We start from the raw sequence: 23,494 nt of genomic DNA, 5'->3' as shown, positions 1-23,494 counted from the left end.
ACAGCTATGCATCTGTTTACATTATATTGTCAAAATCCAGGTGTCCCAATCACTTCATGGCCACAGGTGCGTGAAGTCGAGCCTCTAGCTGCTGGGTCATATTGATAGGATACCACCTGTGCAGCAACTGCAGCCGGGAAATTTCCTCACTACTAAATAGTCCACAGTGAGCTGTTAATGCTATTATTATCAGAGAGGTAGGCCAGGTAGAATCACACCTGAGGCGTGTAGTGTGCAGACGGCTTTCTGCAGAATCAGTTACTACACACTGACAAACTTCATGTACTGCTGCACTCCAAGTGTTACTACACCAAGTGTGAGGCACAGCATCAGCTGCAGTGATGTGCACATCAGTATCCCATGAGTCAGTATGCCACCTCTGGACTCAGGAGCAGTGCACGCGCTCTCTGGAGGAATCATCGTTCACCGTCTTCTTACCCAGTGGACGAGTCCTAGCAGCAGGCAGGAGAACAGAGCTATCTGACCAGGGTTAGTGGCACAGGGTGTGGGGCTGATGTTCAGGCTCAGCTCCTTAGGTTCAGTGAACTTCATGTGTCAGCGTGCTGAGATATTTTGGATCATCTCATGCTCCCAACGGTTTGAGAATAGTTCAGGTGTGGCCCCTTTCACGTCCAACCTGACTGTGCACCATAAAGACGTGAATAAACAAGTTTGGTGTGGAAGAAGTTTGACTGGTCCTGTAGTGGTCCTGTAGCCCAACACCAGTATGTGCCTCACATATGTGGGTCCTTCAGAAGAACTGAAGCTCTTACAGCTGCAGACATCATAGGAAACATTGATGGTTGAATTTATTTATTTAAAAGGGACAGTGCAGTTTAACACAGTTCAAGTGCAAGACATGACACTGATGTACCGCACACAGGTTTATAGCTGCTGCTGATTTTCAACAATTGTCCCTTGTTGGACTCACAATCTAATAACAAAGATATTAAAGTCGTTGTTGTGGTTCTCATTCACCAGCCTGTTGTGCATGAGTAATAATGGCTGAATGAAGCGTAAAACGTCCGCCCTGTTTCCCACAGTAATCGAGTAAATACTCGGTGGTCAGCAGGGAGCTCGTTAACAGAGAAAAGTCCTGATGCTGAGTAGGGCTGCCACAAATGATTATTTTGATAGTCGACTAGTCACCGATTATTTATGCGATTAGTCGACTAATCAGATCATCATCCACTGGACGTAAAACTACAGCTTATTGCACCAGCAGCATCTGCTCTTATATAACTATCATTAGCTTACAGCTTTAAGCTTTTAAGGTGCTAACTAAAAATAAAGACAAGATGATAGTTTATTCAATTTTAATGAAATCTGCAGATTGTTTCGGTGAAGTTTAATAAACTCCTTGCTATCTAAAATATAACAGGACACCGGAGTAAATTCTCCAGCATCTCACACTTCTGATAATCAGCTGTCTGCTTTACATTTATTCAGCTGTGTAAAAACTATAACTTTAATCTCAGCCAAACCGATTTACTCAGGAACAAATAAAATACTAAAAAAAAAAAAAAAAAAAAGCCAAACAACAACATTTTTAATTTATCTAAGTGACTCATATATATTTAACCTGAGTCGCGAAAGACGGCGGTGGGTTTGAAAACAATTTGCTGGGAGTCCGGTGTTCTCACGGCGCTAGTGACCTAGCCCCCGGCTAGCTATCGAGCTAGTGGGTAACAGACATCTCCGAAAACGTCGGAGCGCTTTTGAAAATATGTGGTGTCTTGATAAACTGAGCAGATATTTGAGGTTTACACAGCTACATTCTCGCCTGAAAATATGTTAAACGTATTTTGTGACCCAGAAAGAATATAAGAGTAATATTAAAATAACTAGCTGCCGCCATTGTTGGAAACTGAGCTGGGCCGCGCTATGAATTCTGGGACACAGCTGCTTCTTCTTCTTCGGGGTTTAACGGCAGCTGGCATCCTTGTACATGCAGTGCTGCCATCTTCTGTTTCAGTCCGTTATTACACTCTTAAATCCTACTACTTCTGCGTCTTTTGCGATCTTACAAAGCTTCAAACGACACGTCGACTATTAAATCAGTCGTCGACGATTTTGATAGTCGACGTAATCGTGACTAGTCGACAAATCGTGGCAGCCCTAATGCTGACTTATTTCTATGCAGTGTTTTAAAGCACAAACATGTTGAGTAGAGAGACTGTCCATGGAAACACTGTGAAGACTATTAAGGTTGTTTCAGTGATAAGAAATGAAAAGTCAAATGCATTAGCATGAGTCTGTTTCTTATACCTTCATTATCATTTCTTTAACAATGTCAACATCCTGATTATCTACACCATAGGTGTCAAACTCTGGCCTGTGGGCCAAATTTGGCCCGCAGCCTACTTACATTTGGTCCGCGAAGCCATACCAAATTACTATTAGAGCTGGCCTACTGGTATTATACAGCTAATATATATATTGTTTAGTATTAAGCTTTGCTTGTTCCATATTCAGTTTTTCAGCAAAACGTGTTTGAGTCCATAAGAAAAGATTCATTCTTATATCTGGAGGAATAAATATATTTCAATAAATATTAATGTTAGCCCGCGACTTTGTTCCAGTTTTGAATTTTGGCCCACTGTGTATTTGAGTTTGACACCCCTGATCTACACTATGTTTGACTATTGTAAAGTTTGCAGCTCTCTCTTAAATAACGATATACCGAGCTAAATGAAAATGGTGAGCTGTTGTACTTCATGTCAGGTGGTGCAGTCAGTGTAAGAAAAATCTTTGTTTCATTTAAAGTTCAGTGCACGAGTTAATAGAGACGTTTAAACTGAAGCTAGTTGCAAAGCTTGTTTGTTACAGCTGCTGTTACACAGAGTATCCCTCCCGCGATACCACATCAGCACGAAAATAACACAACACTGTCACTGAAACCTGCCATAAATGTTGTAAATATGATTATAATACTACTAATGATAATGATAATAATGTTGTTGTTGACCTTTGTATTCTAGCAGAATGTTGGTGAGGCTGAGAGTAAAACCACAGCACTGGTTCTGACATGCATGCGTGAGAAACCCATAAACACAAACGAACCCATTCAGCAAAACAGCAAATTAAAGAGAAGTACATCAAAGAGTTTAGACCAGCGGTCCCAAACCCCCGGTCCACGGCCCAGTACCGGTCCGTTAGTCGTTTGGTACCGGGCCCTGAGAGTTGAGGCTCGGGTGTGAAATTTATGGTCTTCGGGGTTTTTATTGTTAACTCTGTTTCCCTGGGTCTTTCCCGTGTTGTAGTTGTGCGTCTTATTTTGAAAGAAATATTTACGCGATACCATAGCAGCCAGAGAGCATTAAGAGGGGAGGATGTTACTCTCAATAGGAGGACGCTGCTTTTATTATATTTACAAAATACCAGCGTTTTTGTCTCAGTCATGTCATTTTATTTTTGTTAAACATGACACATGTGGTGGTTTGACATTCCTCTAACAAAGCTGGTGTTGGCACTGGTGAAGCTGCTGGTTCAGAGCCCACAGCTGTAGTCAGTGGCTCCACACAGTCAGGGAGGAGGGTGTATGTCGGTGCTCTCTGCCTTTGGTTGACGGTGTCGAAGCCTAAACGGTGTGTGGCACTCACTGACGAGCACACACTTGCTTTCTCTCTTCTTATGTTCACATAGTTAATAAAAGCTGGTCTGACCTCATCGTCTGTTGTTGTGTATTAAAATCATTTCTATGCGCTTTCAGCTGCAGTCTGGGGAAAAACTCACCGAGCTCGGGGTCAGACAACACACAGACGTCCACACAATAGTTTGGACAGGGCCAATAAAAGTGGCGCCTGGCACTTCGCTTACTTAGGAGCTTGTTGCAGTATGTAACATTCATCACAGCATGTGTTGGCACCAGTTATTTTTGGAATGGGAAAACTATGGCTGTGTGCACATCAGATCGTGTTCTCCGACAATAACATGACACGAGTGCGGTTCAGCTGAGGGCGGTGGGATGGTAGGTACTGTGTCCATAAAACCCAGCGTGCTGTTTCCAGCAGCTGCTCCCAGACCAGCGCTGATACTGACCACTGTGCGTTTCAGATGGCATGTTCCTGATCCTTAGCAGGATCCTGTTTCTGTGTCTCTGTGGCATCGCTGTTTTCCTAATGATGCACCTAAAATATATTAAATGACACATGAGTGCGTGTCCAACCAAGGCCTTTTAACTGTTGGTGTGATGCTCTGAACAAAGAACTAGATGCCAAAGGATCACACATCGGTGCTCTCACCCACGTGTGAGTGGAAATAAAAGTCTACTGGTCACATGTTTGAATAGAGTTTGTAGAGTGAAACCAATGCTGATCACTGCTAACACGATGTTTCACTTTAAAACAGCAATTCAAGAAAAATCTAAAGGGAGTCAACGGAAACAAAGACTTTGACCAGGACATGTTGGAGGATATCTACAATGCTATCAAGTAAGGCGCACAGCACAACTCCCCTGATGTGTTAGCATCTGCTATCAGCAGCCAGACCTGAGCCTCATCTCTGTGCTCATCCTGGTTCAGGATATCTTGTTAAAAACGCCCATCACGCTGCTTCATTCACCTCATTTAAAAGCAGAAGGCTGATTCTGTTCATCTGCATGTAGCGTTTAATGTTTCTCCTGCTGAAACGCCACATCCGGATGAACAGAATAAGGCTTCTGGGGTTTCCTTACCTGCATCAACACAGATCTAAAGAGCTTCCAGCTGTTTCCATATTGATGTGATTAAAGAAGGCGGGCAGCTGTCCGAGGCTCATGAATAGACTGATGTTCTTTCCTTTGTAGAAACGAGGAGATTGTGATGCCGGACGAGCAGACTGGTTTAGTGAAGGAGAATTATGTGTGGAGCGTCTTACTGCACCGCGGCGCCTCGTCCGAAGGCGTCTTTCTCCACCTGCCGCCCGGCAGCTACGACAATGACTTGTTCACCATGACATGGGGCCCCACTATCGCTGCACTCTCCTATGTCTTTGACAAGAGCCTCGATGATGTCATCATCCAGAAGGCCATCACTGGCTTCAGGTATACAGCGCTCAGATGCACTCAGTGGTAAATGCTACGAGACGCTGCGAGTTGTAGTGCTGGAAACGGCCTTTAAATGTCCACATCCACGGGTTAGCCTGCAGGAGAAGCACGGTCCACCCACACACAAGTTACTGTTGTTAACTGTGGACGGACAAATCGTGTGACTACTGTAGGAGAAAAAATGCACGTTTTAAAACAGGCGTAGTTTTGTCAGGAGTTCAGTTGTTAAGTTGAAGTAAAGAATGAAGTGTAAACACTTTGTGTTTGTCAGCTGTTAAAGTGTGCGGTCGTCTGTGTTTGGCAGGAAATGTGCGATGATTGCAGCTCACTATGGCTTCAATGACGTGTTTGACAATTTGATCATCTCCCTCTGCAAGTTCACCACTCTGAGCAGCGAGGTGGGTCCACAGCTTAAATCGCTTCTGTTCACAGCCAAAGACACTGCCGTACCTTTGACACACAGTAAGTGCACATGTGACACTGCTTAGTCCAATCACGTGTTTTGGGGATCAGCTGATTAAAGAACACAGTTCCTGACTGTGTCCACTGTCACTGGTTAGTTTGACGTTCTGGTTCACACAATCATCGTGTGGTGGTTTTTGAAGAAAAACTGACACCTCTGATACACACCCCACATTAAAACATGTGTACAAAATGTAGCATCTGCTAACATATAAATAGTGCTAACACATAAATAGTGCCGTGAACTGAACTGTGATTGTGAGAAAATGTACTGTTGTATCAGTTGTGCTCCACAGCAAACACTGAGCCGTGCCACACACAACTGTAGTGAGGATGAGTGAACACAGCAGTTTACACTTGTACAGACACACGTTTGTTGTCACTAATGAATTGATCCAGATTTCATTCAATGTTCCTGCTGATGCACTGAGAGGATGTTTTCACACGTGGCTGGGTCAGTACCACTCCTCCACCTGTTGATGTCAGCAGAGAGTCCCCACTGTCAGCACCTTAAAACGACCTTTGTTTAAAAGAAGCCTTCCTCACAGCTCTCAGCTTCTTAAACATCTACAGAAACAACAGAGTTTGTGAATGATCTAATTGTGTTGTCCTGCATGTTGTTCAGTAACAGTAATGTATTCAGATGTGTAAATAGTGTTTGTGTGTCCCCCCACACACAGTCTGTGGAGAATCTTCCCACCGTGTTTGGCAGTAACAGTAAGGCCCAGACAGCCGCCAAGACGGTGTTCGACCTCGCTCATCGGCATGGCAACATCCTGAGGGAGGGCTGGAAGAACATCGTGGACTCGCTGCTGCAGCTGTTCAGAGCTGAACTGCTGCCCAAAGCCATGGTTGAGGTCGTTGTTCTGTCCTCGCTTTCTGATAGTACTGCATAGATCATCTGTGGCATCTACTGTTTGTTTGTCTTTTGTAAAGAGAGACATAAAGTTGTGCTAACACCTACCTGCCTGTGTCCTCAGGTGGAAGACTTTGTAGAGCCCAATGGGAAGATTTCTCTTCAGAGAGAGGAAACCCCTTCAAATCGGTACACACCAATCTCATCCTCCATCTTTTAGACCAATAAGTGTCACCACACAGTGACTTTTTCCCAAATACTGGTGAACTTTTTTTTTTACCTGCTAGAACTGCTTTCAGCTGCTCCCATGCTCAGCGGTTAGCTCTGCATGTTTGTGAAATACCAGCTTCACGTTTAATTCCCTGTAGAACAGACCGGATCTTTAAAACCAGTACAAAGGCATGTGCTAGCTAAGAGGCCATGGAGTAAAAGGACGTTTTCTCCTCATGTGTTACATTCAGTGGCGAGTCAGCAGTGCTAAGTGTTTTCAACTGGCTGACGCTTAGTGGAGCCGAGCAGTCAGGACTCAGAGGACCGTCCACAGAAAACCAGGAAGCCAAACAGGCTGCTGTCCACTGCATCAAGGTACTGGACTCACCGCGATCTCTGAACACAGTCCAAACACCAGCTGCCATCCTCAGCTTTATTTCAAATACAGTTCAAGTGAAGGCATATCGTAGCAACAATGACACAGAGCCAATGCTCCGAGTAATCAGACTACTTGTAGTTACAGTAATTGGTGCCTAATTAAAACCAGCCCCATGTTGCAGTGTCTGACTTTTATTCAGTTAAATGACGACAGCACCGGTGATTGTTTTGGTTTGTTATAATATGAACGTTACAGCCGTGATATTTAACAAACTGGATTTAAATCTGTGAAAATGGGAACAACGTTAGCCTGCTTCATAGTTTATTTTTACACATTTGGCCTTATTGAGCTGTGCACTTTGACCAACACTGTTCGGACAGCTGACACTGTATCAGATCACCATCAGTAGGTTTGCTGTTTGTCTTCCAGCAATGTGACCCAGAAAAGCTGATCACCGAGAGCAAGTTCCTGAAGCTGGAGTCTCTGCAAGAGCTCATGAAGGTTATTGTTGTTCAGCACATACTTTAACAAGTGTTAGCTTAGTGTTTCCCTTACCATTCACCTCATGGTTCAACATAAGCACACTAAATGACCTGGATTCTCCTGTCAAGGCTCTGATATCAGTCACCCCAGATGAAGAGACGTATGATGAAGAGGATGCTGCCTTCTGCCTGGAGATGCTGCTGCGCATTGTTCTTGAGAACCGGTGGGAATGACTCTTGTGACATCGTTTGTGTTGTCAGTGATTTTGAGCACAATAACGAGCTGTTTCTCTGCGTTTGTGAGCAGAGACCGTGTGTCCTGTGTGTGGCAGACGGTGCGCGACCACCTTTGCCAGCTCTGCGTTCATGCTAATGAGAGCTGCTTCCTGGTGGAACGAGCTGTGGTGGGACTCCTTCGACTTGCAATTCGCCTGCTACGACGAGAAGACATCAGCTCGCAGGTATACAAAGATGCTTCCTGACCCCGGCACACAGATGTGGTCTTGCAGACTCGGATCATCATCAAGTTAGCAGACAGTCTCAGTTTTAGGGCAGCTTAAACCCAGGTAGCTGGATGCTGTTGGTGCAAAGCCACCTGTGCTGGTGGTCTCTTTGATCAGCACGATGACCGTGCTCTCTGATGCGTCCATCAGAGTATGAACATGTGTGAGTGTCAGAAAGCACTGAAAAGCATAGAAGAACGTGCTGGTGTGAATGTGGCATGTTGGACATGGATACAGATTAGCATGTCATTTTAAAATACCTGTGTTGTTCTATTTTGAATATTGTTGTTCTTTAAAAAGACAAAGTATTTATCCACCACAACACAATCTTTCGAGTATTTGTTACTCGATGCGTTGAGTCAAACGGCAGATTAGTGAGGATTTCAGAAGCATGCAAAGAAAGCAGGAAGAGTAAATCATTTAGATCCAGCAAGCACTTTGGGCCAAGTGCATGTTAGATCTAAAGGTTTGTTTCCTGTTTATGCATAATGTTGTTGAGTTTACTATTTCGTTAGAATTTACCAATAAAATAAGACTGGAAATGTCTGATGTGCTTAAACCAGGGTCGGCAACCTTTCTGATGATGAGTGCCTCTAAAATTCTCCCAGAGGTCAGTGTGCCGTATGACTGCATTAGCAATGAATTTAATAACGCTCTATATGAACAGTTACTCACTATATAGATCAACTTCATAGGATTATATTTGTTTGCAGATGTTGGCAGCTGTCAGCGAATAGTTATCAGCTATTTAGAAACAAAAAAAGACTTTTTATCCATAACAGCAAATGAACTGTACAACAGAAAATACAATTTAATTTAGTAAACTCCCACCGTAAGGGTGTGTTTTAACTGATGAAACTGTGTGGTACTCAGGCTCGGACATCTGATTGCTGCCTTTGTTGCATAAGCTAACACCAGTACAGTAACCGTGCCTTTACAGAAGCCAGGTAATCAACTGAAAGACACTAAAATAAAACAACATCAACAAAGCAACCCTATTAGTGACAGTACAGTTTGGTAATAGTCATATTTGTAGCTTTAACACGTTATTTAGTCAACAACTCACCAGCTCGGCTTCATCAGTCATAACAGCAATATCAATGAAAAGAAGATCCGGCAGGTAGGAACTATGGCTGTTAACACGTACCATCCCAGACTGACATAAATCACTCCGTCTTAAATACATTTGTCATTTAAAGCAAATATGGGTCTGGCTGATAATAAATCACAACAAAATAAACTGACATGTTAGAAATATGGGAAAAACCACACACTCCCCTTCCCTCATCCACCTGCTGGCCTCTGTTGGAGCTCCGCCACCACCAAACCACTGAGTTATTTTTACACATCGGCCAGCATCGGGACAATCCACCACCTTTCATTGTTTATACCGTTACAAAAAAAAAATAAAAAAATCATCGGCCCATTAAAAATGGATGAAAAATGGCCGATGGCCAGTCCAGCTATGGTCGTGCCATCAGTTAACCGTTCGTGCCCAGGGTTGCCGACCCCTGGCTTAAACGATTTGAACAGATTACCACAGTGCTCTCTCGCTGTGCGCCCACAGGTTCTTCTCTCCCTCCGCCTCTTGCTGATGATGAAGCCCCATGTCCTCTCCCGGGTCAGCAGGGAGGTGGCTTATGGCCTTCATGAGCTGCTGAAGACTAATGCAGCCAATATCCACTGTACAGATGACTGGTACACGCTCTTTTCACTGCTGGAGTGCATCGGAGCTGGAGTGAAACCTCCTGTCGCCTTCCAGCTTACCTCGGCCACAGCTGACAATGACACAGGTTCAGCTGAACAAGCGTCTAAGAGCAAATAGAAATACATAAAAACATCATGTTAGGAGTTTACATGAACATGTCTTTGTTGGCATTTACTGCAGGTGCCCAGTCAGACAGTGAGCTGTCGTCTCATCATCCCAGTGAAGTGAGCTTAGACCGAGGCTACACATCGGACTCGGAGGTCTACACTGAGCACAGCAAGACCAGGATCCCACGCTCGGCCACTGATGTGGATGTAGCCAGCAGTGGGTGGCTCGTGGTTAGCACATACACTCACACTCACACCTGCTTCATGAGTAACAGTATGTTGCATATGACACTGAAACTGTAACAGTATCATATATAAAGCCAAGGACATGTTGCTTTTCCTGATTTTATTTGAAAGCTTAATTTATGGAAAGAACATGGGATGCTTGTTTTATTTCAGATGTTTCTTTACCCCCCCCCCCCACAGGTTGGGAAAGATGACTTTGAGATAAGTAAGACCCCCACAGTCGGGTCAAAGGCTCAGCTGAATCACCCACTGGTCAACCAGTACAGTCTGACACTGGGTCAGGACCTTGGCCAGCACGACACAAAGTCTCTCATCAAGTGTGTGGAGACGCTTTCTTTCATCGTTCGAGACGCCGCCCACGTCACGCCTGACAACTTTGAGCTGTGTGTCAGAGCGATACGAGTGTTTGTGGAGGCCAGCCTCAATGGAGGTGAGACACTAACGTCTGGTTGGTTTTATCAGAAGAACTATTAAACTTTGTTCACTTAGTACTAAACACACTGAGTTAAATATAGCAGGTCAGTACTGAACACATCACCAGTTTATTTCTAAAGGTGTGACTGTCATGAAAGTCTCACCAGATGTTGATAACAACACATTCAGTCCACTCATGCAAACACATCAAACCACAGATGTCCATAAATGAAGTTAAGATTTAATATTGGAACACATTCATGAGTCCTCTTCACACGCTGAGGTTAATTATGGAGCTCCACAGGGTTCAGTGCTAGGACCAATTCTGTTTACATTATTCATTAGAAGGCATAGCATACATTTACACTGCTATGCAGATGACACGCAGATCTATGAAGCCAGATGATATATTCACATTCCAGTTTCTCCAGTGTCCGTGGGAAAGTACCAAGAAATGATGAATGAAACATCCGTGCCTCACATGTGGTCAAAAGCTGGATTCAAGCAGCAGAAATGAGCTTATTTTCATTAGTGGTTTCATGGATGATATAAAACGGTGTAATTACTGTGTACTTTCCATCGCCACTTACTGAGACGAGGAGGTAAACTGCACTGCATCCACACGGCCACATCTCCAGCACACCCAAGCAGCAGCATGCTGGATGTGCACCGAGCTGCGAGGGCTCTCTTTTAGCTGCTTGTGGCTTTAATTGTTCCCATTATTATAGCATGTTTTAAACCCTTTAAGCAGGAAGGGCAAATGTTTCAGACAGCCATGCTTCTGGTAGATTTCAGATGAGATTAGATCGCCTCTCTGTTTCCTCATACTTGTCCAGGTTACCGCAACCACGACAAGAAGAAGAGCCACAAATATGACACCTCCAAGTCTCGGATGAGGAAGAAGGCAGGCGGCAGGGAGAAGGACAGCGGAGGCAGCGTGAGGCGAAGCAGCAGCAGGACCTTCAGCCAGCGCCCATCGCGTTCCTACAGTGATGATGAGGAGGATGAGGGTGTACCAGCCAGTTACCACACGGTGTCATTACAGGTTAGTCAGGACGTAAGTACAACAGCCCTCTTTACCCTTCCTTACCCTTCTAATGATGAGAACCCAGCTGTCCCAAAAGCATCTTGTTTTACCCACACATCTCTGATTCAGTTGAGCATTTTAATGGAGCACTGAGACTCCTCCCACTGACTGTAGTGTCAGCATGTTAGACGCCTGGTTTGGGTCACAGATGGAGTTTTATTCAATTCAATTCAATTCAATTTCTTTATTGTCCCACAAGGGCAAATTAGTTTAGCAGCAGGAGGATAAAAATAAACAGAACAATACTATAAAATAATAATAACAGTAATAATGATAGAAAGTTCAAGGACAATTATTTGCCATTAAGGAGACAAGACGCAGTAGGGATAAAAGAGACCTGGAGTCTTTTAGTCCTCCTCGGAGGTTCTCTAAAACGGCGGCCGGAAGGCAACAACTCAAACTCCCTGTGAAGTGGATGGTTCACACAATTAATAATAGAACGAGCCTTTCTAAGCACATTTCTATTGTAAATGGCCAAAAGTCCATCTTGCCAGCGCCCTGAAATTTTGCTAGCAGTTTTTACCAGAAGTCCCAACCGATTCTTATTCTTCACCGTCAGGTTACCAAACCAGGCAGCGATACAAAAAGACATCACAGATTCGATAAAACTTCTATAAAACAAAGACGACATCTCAGATGAGACATTAAAAGATCTCATTTTCCTTAAAAAGAACAGTCTTTGTTGAACTTTTTTAGTAGTGGCATCAGCATGAGATTCAAAACACAGTTTATGGTCAAGTACCACACCTAGCTCTTTATAACTCTCAACAATCCCAATATCGGCAGTTTCAATGATAGTAGGTGATGAGCTATAAGAGGACTTCCTAAAATCAATAATCATGTCTTTAGTTTTAGGTGCAGCTTATAAAGTGTTGCATCAGGACTCTTACAGCTGTAAATCCACGTCAGCTGTAAATGTAGCATCACACTCTTCCTGACAGAGTCCCATTTGTTCTGTTTCTGATGTGGTGATGGGTCACAACACTGGGTTGAAGGATGTTACCTGCTCATTGTTACTGTCAGTGTTCACCAGTTTCCAGCTAATTTCAAAGACCATTTCACTTGTGTTCTCGGCACAGTCACAGACTTATTGTAAGTGTAAGTAGGTGGAACATGCTGTGTTTAGAGTGTTTACACGTTAAACAGAGAGTTGAGAGCTGTTTCAGTGCCTGATCTCATCCTTCAGTGCAGATCAGAGCGGTGGAGCTTTTAAGTCAGCATGTTCAGAGTTGGATGGACGTTTGAACATTTTTGTGTTGTTGGTCTGGGTTTAACATCCAATTAATGTATTACACACACACACAGGAAGTAAACATTACAAACCAAAGTGCAGTTTGTGTCGTGGCTGTAGATGTCAGTGCTTTGACCCGTCTCCGTCTTTTCTTCCTACACAAAACCATCTTCACTGCTTCCTGTACCTGCTACTATGGCTGTTAAACTAACATGGCTTAAAATTCTTCTCTTATTTTAAAGAGCCTTGTTTTGTACCCAGTGGGAGATTGTAACTACAATACTTACGTACAAATTTGAGTTTATTTTGTTTCATTCAAGTCGTTTCTTTGTATAATGACACTCCACCTCCTCTCGGACAAACATGGTGTTTTCCTTGATCACATTTACTGATGTCATTGCCAACTAATGACACATAAAGAGCAGCTTGTGAAGAACTTCGTAAATGTAACTTCATCTACGATGAAATTAGATGAAAGACAAACATTTAAACCACTTTGTTGTGTTCACCAGTAGTTTTGAAATATTTTCCTGTGAATTCCTGGAAAAAATAGTCAGCGTATTAGTTCATGATGAAATTAATTATTAGCTAAAGTTCTGTATAAACTGGTTTAAAATGCATTGACCAAATAAACTATTAACAAGAAGAGCAGTGCTTTTATATTAAAGCATAAATATGAATAATCTCCCTATTATTCACTGTGGAATTGCAGGACTTCATAATATAATGTCTGTATAACATATAGCATAGTCTCTTGTTATGTGATTGATCAAACTGTTTACTGTCACAGACACCATTACTGCATCCTTGCTGCTAGTAGAAACTGAGTAAACATCTAAATAGTCTGTACGTGGTTTTATTCGTCAAGTTTGAACTGCAGACATAAAGCTGGACATCTCCTTATTATTAATGCTGGTTTTTGTGTGGGGGGGTGCAGCTCTTAGATCTGATGCACACCTTGCACACCCGGGCTGCCAGCATCTACAACTCCTGGGCAGAGGAGCAGTGCCATCTGGAGGCCTCCAGCAGGAAGATTGAGGCTGATTCTCAGACTTTGTGGACCAGCTGCTGGTGCCCCCTGCTGCAAGGTAGGAAACTATTCTGTGCTCTCTGACTGTCGTGCACACATTCACAGTTTGTGTGTGTAAATATGGCTTGTAGTAAAAAGCCTGGTTGGACCTGAAAACTAGAGGTTTCCAAAGTCTTCTTGGCAGTTAAATTAACAAAGGGATTTTGGTAATAAAGATCAGCATTTAGGAAATTCAGAAGTCTTATTTAACGTTTTAAAAATTAGAAATTTATCAATTGCGCAAAATGTCTTAACTCAAAACTTGAAAATGTATTTATTTAAATGTGTCTTGTGAAGAATTGTGAGCAGACTTTGTTTTCCCTCATTTTGGAAAACTAGTCCCTGTTCAGATACTCAGGGAATTCTTAGCAGGATCACTGACGTGCTCCATCCTGGAGCTGAGATAGTCCTCGATAATCTGGTTTGACTTCAGCTGAAGTTCAGTCTCATAGGTTGGTGGTGGATATTCCTGAATCCTGATCTTAGGTTTTGTGTTGTGTATACTACAACATGTCTGAAGTACTTGGTGTATTTTTTGTCATAGAATAAACTTTTTTTTGTTTCTGTTCTTAATGTAGACCAAATGCACAGTCTTGTATATTGTCTTACAACATGCTTTTTACAAGAATTTGAATTTCTGGTAGATCTGTGTTGTTATAAAGGATCTCAGACCACGCTTGCTCTTTCAGTGTATGTGTGTTACTGTTTCTAGTACAAGGTTGAGAAGTCTTTTTTTTTTTTAGGTGCCATTTTCTTTTTTCCACACTTTTAGTTTTCTCTCAGATGTCAGTTCTGCTTCAGCTCTGTAATGCAGTTTATGTTCATATCAGTGTCTTCGTCACAGCTCCACTCAATGTCACTCCCACAGGGATTGCTTGGTTGTGCTGTGATGCCAGGCGACCGGTTCGCATGCAGGCCCTCACCTACCTCCAGAGGGCGCTGCTTGTTCATGATCTGCAGACACTTGATGCAATTGAATGGGAGTCCTGTTTCAACAAGGTAAATGCTGAATGTCTGCGTTATTTCAGGACTGTGAAGACACCTTTGTTCACTCGTTTTTCATTCGTGTTTCTTTGTTGGCTGTCAGGTGCTTTTCCCCCTGCTGACTAAGCTGCTTGACAACATTAGCCCAGCAGATGTTGGTGGTATGGAGGAGACCAGAATGAGAGCCTGCACGCTGTTGTCAAAGGTTGAAAGCATCACATATTGCACTGCACACAACCACAGTTACACAAGTTAAACCAACATTCCAACCTGCGTCAGATCTATGTCGTAACTGGAACCCCATTTTAACCCTATGCTGACGTGAACCTGAGAAATATAACTACATGTCGGGTAAACTACATGCATACCACAACAATTTGAATGGCATGGAAGGTTGCAGCGTGATACATTTTAGGTGATACATTTCCTGCAGAAGTTTAAATCAAGCTTAATATTGTTTAAGTTCCCACCAAAACAGTCCTGACCTAGATATATATGACAGAAATGGATATAGTGCCTAGAATGTTTCCTGTGGTATCTGGCACTGAAACATAAGCAATTGATCAGTCGAGTTCTGTGGGCATGCAGGGCACACGGGACATGCAGGGCACACGGGACATGCAGGGCACACAGGGCATGCAGGGCACACGGGGCATGCAGGGCACATGCAGGGCACACGGGACATGCAGGGCACATGCAGGGCACACGGGACATGCAGGGCACATGCAGGGCATGAGGGGACATGCAGGGCACATGAGGGGGCATGAGGGGACATGCAGGGCACATGCAGGGCATGAGGGGGCATGCAGGGCACATGCAGGGCATACAGGGCACACAGGACATGCAGGGCAGCTCCCCTGATTTGGCCTGTTCTTGTGAAGATACAGTTCACATAAACACTGCCTGTAGCAGTTTCCAGGTGGTGCCACGTGTCAAAGTTAAGGCTCACCACATGGGTTGCTCAGAAGAACATTACATTCCAACAAGATCCTGAATTGTATTCCCTTCACCTGTCAGTGCCTTTAATGTTGTGGCTAATCAATGTTAATAAAAGTCGCTCTGTCATTGGTTCATTTTGTCTACATCTCTTTGCCGTAGTTTGAGTTTAGGTGGTCAAACAGAACATTTTCTTCTGACGTGTGATTGTCTTCTAGGTTTTCCTACAGCACCTCTCTCCTCTGCTGTCCCTGCCTACCTTTGCTGCCCTCTGGCTCACCATTTTGGACTTCATGGATAAGTACATGCATGCTGGATCAAGTGACTTGTTGGTAAGGAGAATATAATTCTTATGTCCACATTACCAAAATACCATGGTAGTTATGACTGTCACTATGAGAGAAAGGTGTGTGTAGACTGTGTTGCCTGTGTGTGTTCGTGTAGTTGGAAGCCATCCCTGAGTCTTTGAAGAACATGCTGCTGGTTATGGACACAGCAGGCATCTTCCACAGTGCTGACTCTAGGACAGGATACTCTGACCTGTGGGAAATAACTTGGGAAAGAATTGTCTGTTTCCTGCCTTTATTGAGGGAGGAGCTCTTCAAACAGACTATCATACCAGGTGTGACACACTGACATGACAACCTGTAAATTTGAGCTTGTACCGTCACCAGTTTTACCCCGTTGTATCATCTTTCATTTTAGATGCAGTACCCAATCCTCAAGCAGAGTCGGTGCAGCTGACAACCCCAGCAGGCCGGCCCCCATCGCCTCAGGTGTCTCCACCTCCCATGCAAACACCCGCCCAAGCCCCAGTAAACTCTACAGTGGCTCAAAGCTCCAGCAGGCCGGCCTCACCACTGGAGCCTCCACCAGCCAGTGCCAACGGTAAATGTCTGAAACTTTCCTCTATTATAGCACAGTATGATCTCCGTCAGGGGACAAATACATGTAGGATATTCATTTGTTTAACGGCAGATGGATAAAATGGCAAAACTTTTAAATGGTCTAAATGACCGTCTGTGTGTAAGTTGAAACCTGATGTTAGAAAACCCAGGGGGCCGAATGGCTCAGCCACTGTTCAACTGAGGTCATGGTCATGAGTGGCCTACCACTAACTGTGGAATATTTAGCAGTGAGGAACTACTGGATGGCTGGACTCGTTGCACGAATAGCATCCTATCACCCATTCTTACACACATGGTTGTAAAAGCAGTCTGGATGGAAACAACGTGGCATGTTACACACTGTCAGTGTTAATAGTAGTGTGTGAAACCTGAGGGGAATCCTTGCTGCTTCTGCAGGTGGGTAATTAGCAGCCAGGTGCTGGTAATTAGATGCACTTTGATTAACTGACCATCTCGTATCCAAGTAGTCAGAAATGTTGCAGTCTGCTGGTCTGCAGTATTCATGCTTGTGGTAACCCAATGCCAAGTATATATGAGTCTTAAAGAAGTAGTTGTTACGGCCCATCACAGATTCATGGGCCATATTAAGTCATTTCCATCAGAAATATTCAGGACTGTTGTCAGTTTTTGTAGCTGTGGATCAGCACGTTCATCCCGAGGTCAGAGCATGCATGCTCAAAAGACTGCAAGGAAAACCGCAAACTGCTCCAAGTGAGACTGTGTAGGCCTCATGTTCAGGCATATCACACTGATAACTGATGTAGAGCAGAGACTGAATCACTGTGTTCTCTCGTTTCGTGTTCCAGGATCAGGCCGATCATCTCCGGCCCCCCCCTCGATTCCTCCCATGCCAGTGCCATTAACAACCTCTCCTGTCCAGGGTCCTTCACCTTTAGGCCAGTCCCCCCTCATTCTGCAGCCCCTTGCTTCTCCTCTGCAGGTGGGAGTCCCACCCATGTCCCTGCCAATCATTCTTAATCCCGCCCTCATAGAGGCCACATCCCCTGTACCACTGCTTCCTGCTCCCAGATCGACAACTCCTTCCGACGAGGTCCAGTAAAGTCCAGCTGCCCCCCAGCCATGCTGTTCTCTCCTTAACAACTGGAAGAGCTGCAGCTTAAGATGGGACATGGAGTAGTACCGCATTTAAAGGAGAAATCCTCCAGAATGGAAACCTGGTGACACCGATTAAAAACTCAGCACTGATGTTATTGCAGGAAAAACCCAACGGGTTAAGGTTGGTTTGGAAACCACGCGCAGTCTTTGAGAGGTTAGTGCGACCCACTGAGAGCAATTTACTGATTCCACAATTTTCAGCAGCGTTCACCGTGCATATATTTTAAGTCAGGCAGTAATTTTAAACCCACAGATCGAACTTATCCCCATTGATTTATATTTGTGTTTTTTACTGTTGTAAGTCTGTAAACGGATGAACAACACAGCGTGTTAGTTGTTCTCTTTGAACTCGGTGGGTGATGGGTTCAGAAAGCTGACTTTGATTACTATTTATTCTTTTTAAAATAAATAGTACAGATGTGTTAAGGACTGTTTCTAAGAGGTTTGTAGCGCCAATGATGATCGTCTGCTTGAGTCGTGATACACACAGTGACTGTCCAGGGGTCAGACTGTGCCTCACTGCTTTGTTTTAACAGTTTTTACATAAGAATGGAGCCGTACAGACGAAAACACACTGCACATCCTGTATATTTGACACACACACTGCTTATTCAGTGCCAGACTGTGTCGTTTGGCTCTGGATATCAGCAAACAGAGCTCCGTCTTGTAAATAGCTTCTGAGTGAAGTGTTTTCATTGCCCCACCTCGTCGTCAGGATTAGCTTCATGTTGGGAGTGATGAAAACATTTCATCTAGACTGAGCACTGTTGTGTTTTTACATCAGAAACACCTGCAGGAGTCCTCTCTTTGCCCCAGGCTGAACTCATAGCTTTGCTCATATATGTCTGTGCTTCACAACAACCTAAAGATAAGAAGGACAGTGAGTTGTGAGGATTATATGATCTGCATGTTTTAAGATTCCCAGAGCCTTGGCTACAGTCTGATGTTGCAGAAGGCATGACAACATCAGCATGTGTAAAATGGCCAAGTTCGATTCATCGTTTTGCCCCAAGCTTGCATCTCATAACCTTCAACAAGCAGCAGATGGAGGCGTAAACATTCCAGTGTCAGTCTGTAGTGAGCACGCTCTGCACAGGAACTGCTCTGGTACATGATGGCAGATGCATGAGGAATAGTCTGAGAGGAGCTCGCCACGCCGTCACGTCACCTTCTCCTGACTTGCATCTTTGATTTGACAGACTCGTACGAAACATTTGAAGTTTGCAGCATCGTGCCAGAGAGGAATCACACATGTAGACCGGTGGTTTTCTTGTTGTTCTCCTTTATTTATCCAGGTAAAAGGCTCACTGAGATTAGTCTCTTTTCTAGAGAGAGGTTGCCAACAGAAGTTAAAACATTTCCACAACACGTCCTCAGTTTGAGTCAGCTGCTCCTCTTTGCTTCCATACATGTGCTGGCTCATTGGTTAAATGACCATCTGATGTCAAACTGACTGGAAACCATTCACAGCAGTCCTGGGCTTCTCTCACGGATGTTTTGTGTTATTTATTGAAAGTGGACTGAGCTGCTGCAGTACGATGGCATAGATGCAGTGTATGTGTGTCAGTCAGGTAACACTACGGCCTTATAGAGCCACCAACATGTAAGCTGAGTGTTTATTTGTTGGATGGCATCGTAGATTTATCAGAAGCTGATTGTGACTTGAACAGGAAATTCCGTGAATATAATGTCTAATGTATATAAATGAAAGGTAATGTACTTTTTACTATGTAATAAATATGTTGTAAGAAAGTGCTCCTCCTGGTGTCTGCTTATGTTTTAATTCTGAAAGAACACGGAAAAATACTCTTAATGAAGGGATTAAGCAAAAGCAACAACACATTCGGTATCACTACATCGATCACTACTGCCGTCTTCTCTGTTTGTCTGCCACCACTATGTCCGGTTGGTTAGCCACCACCATTTTGTCCGTCTGTACCTGGAAGTCCCACAGGATCTTAGCTCGGTCATTCTCCACCACCCTTGGGGGCGTCTCCCAGTTTGACCTCAGGACTTCCAGGTTATACTGGGCATAGATGGAACATCTATGCCGGCATAGATGTTCCTGTACACTATGCCGGCCACTTGGTTATGGCGTTCCATGTATGTCCTGCTTTCTAGCATCTTGCACCCTGCTGTTATGTGCTGGATTGTCTCAGGGGCATCTTTACACAGCCTGCACCTGGGGTCTTACCTGGTGTGGTGTGTCTCACATTTTTGATATGTTGCAATACAACTGGGATAACTAACATATAACATTATTGTGTGTGTATTAGGGCTGCCACAACCGATTACTTTGATAGTCGACTAGTCACCGATTATTTTTGCAATTAGTCAACTAATCAGATCATCATCCATTGGACATAAAACGTTCAGCTTATTGCACCAGCAGCATCTGCTCTCATATAACTATCATTAGCTTACAGCTGTAAGTGTTTAAGGTGCTAACTAAAAATAAAGACACGATGACAGTTTATTAAATTTTAATGAAATTTGCAGATTGTTTCGGTGAAGTTTAATAAACTCCTTGCTATCTAAAATATAACAGGACACCGGAGTAAATTCTCGAGCATCTCACACTTCTGATAATCAGCTGTCTGCTTGACGTTTATTCAGTTGTGTAAAAACTATAACTTTGATCTCAGCCAAACCGATTTACTCAGGAACAAATAAAAGACTGAAAAAAGCCAAACAATAACATTTTAAGTTATCTAAGTGACTTATATATCCTGTTTAACCTGAGTAGCGAAAGACGGCGGTGGGTTTGAAAACGATTTGCCGGGAGTCCGGTGTTCTCACGGCTCTAGTGAGCCTAGCCCCCGGCTAGCTATCGAGCTAGTGGGTAACAGACGTCTCCGAAAACGTCGGAGCGCTTTTGAAAATATGTGGTGTCTTGATAAACTGAGCAGATATTTGAGGTTTACACAGCTACATTCTCGCCTGAAAATATGTTAATCGTTTATTTTGTGACCCAGAAAGAATAATAAGAGTAATATTAAAACTAACTAGCTGTCGCCATTATTGACAACTGAGCTGGGCTGCGCTATGAATTCTGGGGCTGCGTCTCAATTCAGGGTCTGCACGCTTGAAGTACGCGCACTACGCGTACTACGTACGGTGCGTAGTATATGTACGAGAAGTGCGGAAGTGAGAGGCTTGTGAAATGGGACGGTATACGCTTCGTCGTGCTGTTCAGGTTGCCTAGCAACCATGATACTAACCGCGAGACACGTTACATACAGCACTGTTTGACAGAAATGAAGCATTTTTGTTCATTCATTTTTGTCATGACATCACTTTGATTAGTTGAGTATCTGAGGCTGAGACCACGGGACTGTAAAACATGATTGTTGGGCTTCATTTCTGTGCTGAACAGTCATTTAAGATTAGCTAGGAAATAACAATTAGTTAATGTTGTTCATGAGACTAAAGTCATGTCACTGTGGTAATGTAAATATAATATGGCCAATATTATAGTATTGTCAGATTATGATCTATATATCTATTAGGGGTGCAACGATACACAAAATTCACGGTTCGGTTCGGTTCGATACTTTGGTGTCACGGTTCGATATTTTTTCGATACAAAAAAATGTTCATGCCTTTTTAACTCATTCACTGCCATTGACGTCTATAGCCGTCAATGGCAGTGAATGAGTCAATGGGTTTAACTCATTCACTGCCAATGGCTGGCAGTGAATGAGTTAATTTGTCATTTATTAAAATTATAAATATATATTTTAACTCAAAAGTACAGTTTTTAAATTTAACCCTAACCCTTGTGCGTGTTTTTTATTTTGACAGCGAATGCGCACCTGCGGACCACTTATGTGCAGCCCTGGTTATATAGCTCATCATATTGCAGCCACAGAAATTATTTTGTCCATGAAACCATAAAGCTGCACTTTCTTTTTGCCTTATAGTCTGATTTGTCATAACTTTTTCGTTTTGTGGTAAGCTTTTCTTTGGCTGTCACTTCTTCACCCTGACCTGTCTTATTTGGCTCAGCAGAACTGAAATATATATGCTGCTGGTTTTACACACGCACTCACATAATGCTCAGCGATTCTCTGCGCGATCAACCTCTCACATGTTTAAGCTTGCTGCGGGAGATTTCACTTGTCATGTTTGCGTAGTAAGCTAACGATTAATAAGACTATGTCAGAGGAATTGGTGCGCAAATTATCATCACTCACCAATCAGTGCTGTCCGAGCGATTGCAAAGTGAAAGCAAAAAAACAAGCGCAAATTCAAACGCGATTTCAATATGTCACATATTGACAGTGGCTCACCAATGCCAATGACATAATTACCCAGCTACATTTCCGAAAGAATGCAAAAGCATTGACATATATTTTTCCTTCCTACAATAGCCCGATGGGCAGGGCAGAGATAGATTTTGGTAGCCCGACTGGAAAAATCGCTAGCCCCGGGACGTCGGGCTAGCGATATTGCGAGCCCTGTATCTGATTGAGGAATCACTCATCTTTGGAAAAGAGAGTTTATTACAGAGAAATGTCTCTTTCCAAAATAAAAGCTATACTATACGCTTCTTCTGGGCTATATTCTCAGCAGCATATTAAACATATCAGGTCCCCATAAGGAGAATCATGTGCTAACGGCTGTCTAAATGACTCTGGTAAAGTTTGTAGCATGCATGCTTGTTGTTTTTGCACTAGGATGATGTAAATGTGCAGTCATATTCGTTGTGTTCCCACTAGTGCTTTCAGGTTAATCTCGTTGAAATGACACTAAAGCCACAACACGGCAAATCTCCATTAACGAGCTACCCCTGATCGCCCCGTGCATGGGGCTAGACGGCCAACACGTTAACGAGCTAACTGCGCTAACACACTAGTTCCCACCCATGTAATTGAGCATTGCGTGGCACATCCAACATACTGTTTTACTTTAGTCCATGACGCCCTTACCTTCAGGGTCATACATCACATGAAAACCAAAATAATTCCAAACGCCACATCTGAATGAGGGTGGGGGAGGTTCAATTTGCCATGTTGCAAGGAGAGCTTAACTTCTGTCTTGCTAGCTTGCCCTGCGCTCTTCCTTCTGACGATGCTGTCTGTGTTGAGCGCTCAGTGGATCTGCGCTCGACAGTGTAGCCTAGGCGGAGTAGTCGAACGCAGATTCACTGAGCGCTCAACACAGACAGCATCGTCAGAAGGAAAGTTGATGAAATAAATTACAAATTTTGTATTGTTCGATACATATGCGTACCGAACCGAAAGCACTGTATCGAACGGTTCAATATCGATACAAATATCGTTGCACCCCTAATATCTATCTATATATATATCTATCTCTATCTATATCTATCTATATATCTATCTCTCTAGATATATCTATCTCTCTAGATATATATAGATATATATAATCACTGACTTTCAGTTTGTTGTGTTTGCGGATATATGACCGACTTTAATTATTAAACATTCGCACATAAATAAGTGACGTCATATTCAGTACTTTTGACAGTTCACTCTTCAGCCGCTCCCTTCTGCCGTAATTTGCGTCAAAATTATCCACACCCACCGCCGCGCTATGAATTATGGGACCACGAAGCGTGCACCGGACCACGCTTGATATTTGGGGAAATCGACGGCGCATTTGGAGTACGCATTTAAAGTACACTTCAAATTGGGACAGCCGTCGTCGCGTGGCGGTGACGTAACCGCACTTAAAATGCGTACTTCAAGCGTGCAGACCCTGAATCCGGTTGTTCAGTGATGACACGACGAATCCTACTTCCGGG

The 23,494-nt window shown here is 43.5% G+C and overlaps 1 protein-coding gene across 4 annotated transcripts in view; it reads left to right on the top strand.

Annotated features, from left to right (window-relative positions):
- The window catches only part of gbf1 (golgi brefeldin A resistant guanine nucleotide exchange factor 1), a 78,846-nt gene extending 59,367 nt beyond the window's left edge, over window positions 1-19,479 (top strand). For 2 of the 4 annotated variants that reach the window (XM_040033835.1, XM_040033837.1), the window contains 20 exons: window positions 4,351-4,433; window positions 4,787-5,023; window positions 5,331-5,424; window positions 6,169-6,345; window positions 6,469-6,533; window positions 6,806-6,929; window positions 7,363-7,434; window positions 7,545-7,639; window positions 7,723-7,876; window positions 9,486-9,711; window positions 9,807-9,964; window positions 10,160-10,409; window positions 11,230-11,438; window positions 13,649-13,799; window positions 14,649-14,779; window positions 14,868-14,969; window positions 15,919-16,032; window positions 16,145-16,322; window positions 16,406-16,588; window positions 17,415-19,479. In XM_040033835.1, coding sequence (XP_039889769.1) covers window positions 4,351-4,433; window positions 4,787-5,023; window positions 5,331-5,424; window positions 6,169-6,345; window positions 6,469-6,533; window positions 6,806-6,929; window positions 7,363-7,434; window positions 7,545-7,639; window positions 7,723-7,876; window positions 9,486-9,711; window positions 9,807-9,964; window positions 10,160-10,409; window positions 11,230-11,438; window positions 13,649-13,799; window positions 14,649-14,779; window positions 14,868-14,969; window positions 15,919-16,032; window positions 16,145-16,322; window positions 16,406-16,588; window positions 17,415-17,668 — 3,057 coding nt within the window. In that variant the 3' untranslated portion in view covers window positions 17,669-19,479. Of the gene's footprint in view, window positions 1-4,350; window positions 4,434-4,786; window positions 5,024-5,330; window positions 5,425-6,168; window positions 6,346-6,468; window positions 6,534-6,805; window positions 6,930-7,362; window positions 7,435-7,544; window positions 7,640-7,722; window positions 7,877-9,485; window positions 9,712-9,806; window positions 9,965-10,159; window positions 10,410-11,229; window positions 11,451-13,648; window positions 13,800-14,648; window positions 14,780-14,867; window positions 14,970-15,918; window positions 16,033-16,144; window positions 16,323-16,405; window positions 16,589-17,414 lie in introns of all 4 variants that reach the window. The other 2 variants (XM_040033834.1, XM_040033836.1) reach the window with 1 other exon arrangement.
- The last annotated feature ends 4,015 nt before the right edge of the window (window positions 19,480-23,494 follow it).

This window comes from Simochromis diagramma, unplaced genomic scaffold (genome assembly GCF_900408965.1).
Source record: "Simochromis diagramma unplaced genomic scaffold, fSimDia1.1 OVJJ01000176.1, whole genome shotgun sequence".
Taxonomy (NCBI): domain Eukaryota; kingdom Metazoa; phylum Chordata; class Actinopteri; order Cichliformes; family Cichlidae; genus Simochromis; species Simochromis diagramma.
The sequence above is the reverse complement of the archived record's forward strand: the minus strand, read 5'-3'. Positions and strand labels throughout refer to the sequence as shown.